The sequence below is a fragment of the Muscardinus avellanarius genome, assembly GCF_963383645.1.
Source record: "Muscardinus avellanarius genome assembly, chromosome: 18".
Classification (NCBI taxonomy): domain Eukaryota; kingdom Metazoa; phylum Chordata; class Mammalia; order Rodentia; family Gliridae; genus Muscardinus; species Muscardinus avellanarius.
This window is the reverse complement of record NC_137804.1, coordinates 6223023-6230604: the sequence shown is the minus strand read 5'-3', so window position 1 is coordinate 6230604 and position 7582 is coordinate 6223023. Positions and strand designations below refer to the sequence as shown.

General features: G+C 53.5%; 1 protein-coding gene across 1 annotated transcript; it reads left to right on the top strand.

The window, feature by feature from the left end:
* Positions 1-3616: 3616 nt before the first annotated feature.
* On the top strand, positions 3617-5122 carry CYP8B1 (cytochrome P450 family 8 subfamily B member 1; the record flags this gene model as incomplete). Its single annotated transcript, XM_080715876.1, has 1 exon — positions 3617-5122. The coding sequence occupies one exon, from the start codon at positions 3617-3619 to the stop codon at positions 5120-5122; it is 1506 nt and encodes a 501-aa protein (XP_080572002.1).
* Between the last annotated feature and the right edge of the window lie 2460 nt (positions 5123-7582).

Here is a 7582-nt window from a genome sequence, read left to right as displayed (position 1 = left end):
TTAGTGAGGCCCTCTGCAACTCAGTGAGACCCTGTTTCTTTTTTTTTCTTCTTTTTTTTTTGGTGGTACTGGGGGTGGAACCCAGGGGTTTTCTACCTTCGGGCTATACCCCAAGACCTATTTTATATTTTATTTGGAAACAGGGTCTCACTAAGTTGCTGAGAGCCTCACTAAGTAGCTGAGGCTGGCTTCGAACCTGTGCGATCCTCCTGTCTCAGCCTCCCAAGCGCAGGGATTACAAGCGTGCGCCACCACACCCGGCTAGTGAGACCCTGTTCCAAAATAAAGAATACAAAATAGGGCTGGGTGTGTAGCTCTGAGATAGAATGCCCCAAAGCTCCATCTCTAGCACTGTGAAGAAGAAGAAGGAGGAGAAGAAGAAGGAGAAGGAGAAGAAGTTGACGACGATGAGGAGGAAGAAAAGGAGGAGGAGGAGGAGGAGGAGGAGGAGGAGGAGGAGGAGGAGGAGGGACGGGCAAAAGAGGCAGCCCCTTGGGGGCAGTGGGGACCCTGGTGTCCTGCTTCCAACTTCTGGACACTACTTGGGAGTAGCCAAGCCACACGCTGTCAATTGCAAACTGATTTCTCCCAAAGTCCATGCAGTCTACAGAAAGAAGAGAGTTGGGGGCCACAACTAGGGGCATAAATCAGCCTCCATGTCCAGTGGGGGTCCTCTGATCACTACTAGGCCGAGTACCACCAATTCTGCTTTCTCTCAATGCCAGCATAATCTGTGCGTGCGTGCGTGCGTGCGTGCGTGCGTGCGTGCGTGTGTCTGTGTGTGTGCGAGAGGCGGGGGAGAGAGAGAGAGTGAGAGAGAGAGGGTAGCGTCCTTCTTTGGGTCTCCTTTGCTTGGTTGGGGTTCCAGACGCTGTTTCCTGGGACTGTTAATATCTGGTCACTCCTGGGCTTTTGTCTTGCTACCACTTGACATTCAGGAGGTCTGGTCCTTTCAGGAGTTTTGGAATTCAGTTAGCATCAGAGCCTCTCAGGGAATTAACTCTTTCCACAGTGGCCCTCCGGCCCTATTCGCCTATTTCTCTCTTTCTCTCTTTCTTTCTCTCTTTCTTTCTTTCTTTCTTTCTTCCTTTCTTTCTTTCTTCCTAGTACTGGGGATTTGCTACAGTATCTCATGCAGACCTTGAGGAAGCTTGGTCAGGGGACTCACAAGGGCGTAAATCCCCCGTGAAGTATGTCTAGCATTTCCTTCTTCAAAACATTATTTTAGGAGTATTTGGATCAATATGTATAATAGGAATTTTATGTATAAGCATTATAACTAAAACTGATGGGCAGCGGCTTGTGAGAGACTCAGGCAGCAAAGATTTTTCCCCCCCCAAGGATAAATTTTGGGCCAATGATTAAGTTCACACTGACCTTAGTTTGGGCCAATGTATAAGATTAAGTTCAAGCTGGCCTTGTGATGAGACAAAGCACACTTTCTATGATTATTTAAATGTCTGGCACCCTGCCCTGAGGTCTGTTAAAGACTTTTTCTGTCCTTGAAGTTCCTGTTTGTGTGACTATAAAGATTGTAACAAATCTGAAAGGGGAGAAGTTAGAGAGAAGCTGGAGAAGCTTCCCTCAGAATAAAGTTTGAGAAGCTGCATCTGGTCTCCTGTGACAGCGTCTTCTCCCATGACCTCTACTCTCCTCTCACCAGCACACGAACCTCGACTCTTGCTAGGGCTGGACCCCGGCAGGGATTGAACTCGGGGACATTCTACCTCCGAATGGGGTGCTCTGAGAAGCACTCCAGCCCTATTTTTTATACATTCTTTTGAAACAGGGTCTCACTAAATTGCAGAGAGCCTCACTAAGTAGCTGAGGCTGGCTGCAAACCTGTGATCCTCCTGTCTCAGCCTCCCAACTACTGGGATTACAATCATGTGCCACCACTCCCGGCTCAGCCATTTCTACCTCCTCACTGTCCCTTGGCAAAGTTCCTGGCAGTAAGTGCCCCATAAACACCTGTTCAGCATACAGATGAGGCCACTCCAGGGAGGAGGGAATGAATGAATGGATTGCAAGGGTGAATTAGTGAAGGAAAGAATAAACGTAAAAGGATGTTCCGCCCATTAAAAACCAGGGGACACGTTGAGGCCTGTTCATTTGGACCCAAGTTTCCAATGTTGAATTTCAAGGCTGAGAGTCGATGGTGCTAAGTAAGTACCTGAAGTAGTCAGGGGGCTTCCTGCACACGCAGTGTGGATGGTACCTGCCCTCCACCAGGAGTTCCTTCCGGAGGAGATATGGACCTGTGGTTCTTGGAGGGGCCAGAGTCCCTGTTAGCAGGTAAGGAAGTTAAAGATGCATGTACGGATTATCGGAATGGATTGAACTGAGTTTGAGCCGCACCTGCTGGCCGAGACCTGGCAGGATGCCAGAGTCAATGGCCAGCTGACCTCAATACCCCAGGCCTGGGCAGCTGCTAGAGAAAGTCCACCATGCACCCTGAGCCTAGCTCCTGTGGTGAATGAAGCTGCTGAGTGAGGCCCTGGTACCTCCGACATTTCCTAGCTGCAAGATTCTGTCTTCTTGTTAGAGATGAGTGCAGGCAAGGCCCTGGGCGGCTAGGAAGCCGAGCTTCTGCTTGAATCGCCCTCAGAACAGGGAGTTCAAGCCCCTTAGATGGATTCTTGACAGGTTCTCCCTAGACAAAGAGCACCCTCAAGGTCAGAGAGGAAGACCAGCTTGGGCAGGGATGAGGTACCAGGGGAGGCGCAGAGGTGCGGGAAATGGGATGGGAACTGGCAGGAGTGGAACCCTAGCCCGGGCTAGGCACCGTTCCCAAGTTGTTGTTGTTGTTGTTGTTGTTGTTGTTGTTATTACTATTATTATTATTTATCATTATTATTATTTTGCAGTACTGGGGATGGAACCCAGGGGCATTCCACCTCCAAGCTACACCTACAGCCCTATTTTTTATTCTTTATTTTGAGACAGGGTCTCACTGAGTTGCAGAGAGCCTCACTGAGTAGCCGAGGCTGGCCGCAAACCGCGGTCCTCCGGTCTCAGCCTCCCGAGTGCTGGGATGGCACACGTGCGTCCCCACTTCCCCTTTTGCACGTGGTCTTCATTCCTCTCTCGTCCCCATGCCACTGAGGGAGGAATGGAAGCACAGTGAGGTTGAGAACACCGACCGGGGGTGGGTGGGAGCTTCGGGCCGTAAAGGATGAGGACCTGGTGGATGGGAAACTTTGTAAGTACCTGGTGCCTACCTGTTGCTGAGCTAGCGGATTGGGGACTGCGTGAACAGCGGCATGGGCAGCCAGTGGGGCATGGGGGCCGGAGTTCACTCAGGGCAGCGGTAGAGATAAGAGCCAGGGCTGAGGCTGGAACCCCCAAAGCAAAGGTGCAGCCGCCGCAGGCCGTGACCATCTCTCGAGGACTCCTCCTGTGCCTTCCCTGGCCCTGCCCCCTCCCAGCTGGCCAGGCTCGTTGGCATGGGGATATTTTCCTCCCAGGTTCTAGCTCTCTAGAGTATTTACTATGATTTAAGTCCACAGAGCAAGGTCCACGGGGACAGACCTTTGTGTTTCCGACTTCCCAGAGCTTCATAAAGCAGTTCTGGCAGCCGGAGAACCCACAGAGCTCAGCCCACAGGAGCATCGCCATGGTGCTCTGGGGAGCCGTGTTGGGGGCCCTGCTGGTGGCCATCGTGCTGCAGCTGTGTCTGCTGGGGCTACTCAGACAGCGCCGGCCCCAGGAACCCCCCCTGGACAAGGGTTTCATGCCCTGGCTGGGCCACGCCGTGGCTTTCCGGACGAATATGTGTAAATTCTTGAAGGAAATGTGGGCCAAGCACGGGGATGTGTTCACGGTGCAGCTAGGGGGCCAGTACATCACCTTCGTCATGGACCCGCTGTCCTTTGGCCCCATCATCAAGAATACAGAGAAAAAGCTAGACTTTAAACACTATGCAGAAAAGCTGGTGCAAAAGGTATTCGGGTACAAGCCATTAAAGGGGGACCTCCAGATGATCCACTCCTTCAGTACCAAGCATCTGATGGGAGATAGCCTAGAAGATCTCAACAAGGCCATGCTGGACAGCCTGTCCTTGGTGATGCTGGGACCCACGGGCCGGAGCCCGGATGCCAGCCCCTGGCACGAAGACGGCCTCTTTCAGTTCTGCTACAGCACCCTGTTCAAGGCTGGCTACCTGAGCCTGTTCGGCTACTCGCAGGACAAGGCGCAGGACCTGCTGCAGGCAGAGGAGATGTTTGTGAAGTTCCGCAGGTTCGACTCTCTCTTCCCCAGGTTTGTGTACTCCCTGCTGGGGCCCCGGGAGTGGCTGGAAGTGGGTCAGCTCCAGACCCTCTTTCACAAGAGACTCTCAGTGGAGAGCAGCCTGGAGAAAGACGGTGTGAGCAGCTGGCTGTGCTGTATGCTCCAGTTCCAGAGGGAGCAGGGACTAGCTCTGCCCATGCAGGACAAATTCAACTTCATGATGCTCTGGGCCTCGCAGGGGAACACAGGACCCACCTCTTTCTGGGCGCTTGTCTTCCTCCTCAAGCACCCGGAGGCCATGCGGGCTGTGACGGAGGAGGCCCGCCAGGTCCTGGAGAAGCCCAGGCTGGAAGCCAAGCAGTTCTTCGCCTTCCAACTCAGCGCCCTGCAACGCACCCCGGTCCTGGACAGCGTTATGGAGGAGACGCTGCGCCTGGGGGCTGCGCCCACCCTGGTGCGGGAGGTGCAGGACGACTACCTCCTGAAGATGGCCAGCGGGCGGGTGTACCAGCTCCGCCGTGGAGACAAGCTGGCCCTCTTCCCCTACCTCTCAGTACACATGGACCCGGACATCCACCCCAAGCCCGAGTGCTTCAAGTACGATCGGTTCCTCAACCCCGACGGCAGCCGAAAAGTGGACTTCTACAAGTCGGGCAAACGGATCCACCATTACAATATGCCCTGGGGGTCGGGGGTCTCCATCTGCCCCGGGCGGTTCTTTGCCCTCAGCGAGATAAAGCTGTTTGTCCTGCTCATGGTCACATACTTTGACCTCGAGCTGGTGGACCCCAACATCCCCGTGCCCCCGATCGACCCACGGCGCTGGGGCTTTGGCACCTCGCAGCCCAGCTCTGACGTGCGCTTCCGCTACCGCCTCAAGCCTCTGGCCTGATCTCTGCGCGGGGGCCTTGCCGGGCTCTCAGCTTGTCTGGTCCTCTCCCACAGCTCTGGCACCCACCCCTGCCCTGCTTGGCCTCACTCTCTGGCCCCTGGCTGTCTCCCTAGCTCATAATCCTTCTTGTAAAGCACCATCTCTAGCTGGGCGTGGTGGGGCACACTTGTCATCCCAACATTCTAGAGGCTGAGACCGGAGGATCGTGGTTGGTGGACAGCCTCAACTACTTAGTGAGGCCCTCCACAACTCAGGGAGACCCTGTTTCAAAGTAAAGAATACAAAATAGGGCTGGGGGTGTAGCTCGGAGGTAGAATGCCCCTGGGTTATATCCCAGTACCATAAAAAAAAAAAAAACCCTCCCCTGGAGCCTTCTGCAAACCCTCCTGTCTCAGGAAGTCAGGTGGTGGATGGGGAAATATCTGTGGGGAGTGGAGAGAGGATGCCTCCTGCCTGGAGAACGCTGCCTCCCTGCCTCCTAAGTCCCAGGGAGGCTTGCAAATGTCAACATCACCCTCCAGCCTCCCTCTGTCCCACATCCTGTGGAGTTCAGGTTCTACCAGCCTTGAGCCCTAGAAAGACAACACCGCCGGACTCATGTGTGACTTTAAACCCCCTAGTAAATGTGTGTTTAAAAAAAAAAACACAAAAACCAGATGCAGTTCATTTTTATAATGTATTTTGTTTAACCCAGTATATCCAAAGTACTTGAATTTCAATATAAAAAGGATTTCTTTTTCTTTTTCTTTTTCTATACTAGAGCTTGAACCCAGGGGCATTTTACCTCCAAACTACATCCCCAGTCCTATTTTTTATTCTTATTTTGAAACAGGGTCTCACTGAGTTGCAGAGGGCCTCATTAAATAGCTGAGGCTGGCTGCGAATTGCGATCCTCCTGTCTCAGCCTCCCGAACGCTGGGATTACAAGCGCACACCACCATGCCCAGCTATAAGAATTTTTATATTTTACATTTTTACATTCCTCTTTCTGTCCTGTCACAGGGGGCCACGGTGCCTCCAAAAAGCGTCCCCTTGGCCCACCTGCTGTTCTCCAGTGCCCTCAGACCTAGAATCCATTTCTGCTAGTCATGCTGACTCCTCACTCAGGCTGCAGGTGCCCGGTGGGGGGCGAGACGTAGGATAAACGTTTGACATCTCTGCAACCATTTGGTACCTGTCTCCTTCACTACCTTAACGGCGCAGGTTGGGCTACCTGCCCACCTCTGCACAGAGGCATGTTAATATTTGAAGAGTGTACATTCAATGTGGGTACATCTGCCCCTTCAAGGGGCAGATAATTTTGTAATCCAGTCGTCTATCAGTGGACGTCTGGGTTGGGGCCAAAATTTGACTACTGTGAATTGTGCCGCTATGAACATGGGCATGCAGACACTAGGTCAAGCTTTGCCGGCGTCCTGCCCCAGAGCTCCGGACAGCACCCAGCAGTCCCCCGGGGGGACTGAGCCTTCTCCTCCAGGACCACAGATCTGCCAGATGAGCATCCTGTGGGCAGAGGGATGGCGGCGGCTCCCACAGACTATGTGGACCTTGCAGAAGCAGATCTGAGATGATGATTAACCAAGCCACAGTGTGACCAAGGCTGCTGAAATGCAAGCCCTCGCCCCCGCCCCATTCCTCCTGTATTTAAACCTGTTTAATCTTCCTCCATTTAGCCCTGTCAGTGCCCCGATGAAGGGTTGCATGACCCAACTGGGCCTCCCAATACGGCCCTCTTGAATAAAGTTCCTTTCCTGCCTTTCACCGTGACTTGTTCTTTCTGTTTGGCTTGGGAGTAAGTGGTCAGACTTGGTTTGTTGGGCCCCCTCCCAGAGTCAGGCCTCCGCATCCCTCTCACACCCCGCCCTCTGTTCACAAGCCCACTAGAGGCACCTTCCAAACCGCCACCCTATGCTTCCCCACGCTCCCTGAATTTCCCAATCCCGTAACCGTCTGACTCTGCCAACTTGGCCCAGTGGGGTCGTCCCTGACACGGAGGTGCTGCTTTTCCTGGAGACCCCAGCGCCGGCTGCTCCTGTACGTCACCCACAGCATCCCAGAAGTGGCCTCTGTCACCCTGGCCTCCCAGCACCAGTGGGATCACGGCACCTCTGCCAAGCACCCTGGTTTTCCTTTTTTTTTTGTGTGTGTGTGTGTGTGTGGTACTGGGGATGGAACCCAGGGGCATTCTATCTCCGAGCTATACCCCCAGCCCTATTTTTTATTCTTTATTTTGAACAAGGTCTCACTGAGTTGCCAAGGGCCTCACTAAGTAGCTGAGGCTGTCCTCGAACCTTGTTCCTCCAGTCTCAGCCTCCCAGTGCTGGGATTGCAAGCGTGCGCCGCCACGCCCGGCTCCTGTCCCTCATTTATGCACCAAATACTTTCTCCCTCTCTCCTCTTTCCTCATCAGAACCTCCAAGGAAAAGTCTAAAGATGTGAAATAGACCAAGGCGATTCTCC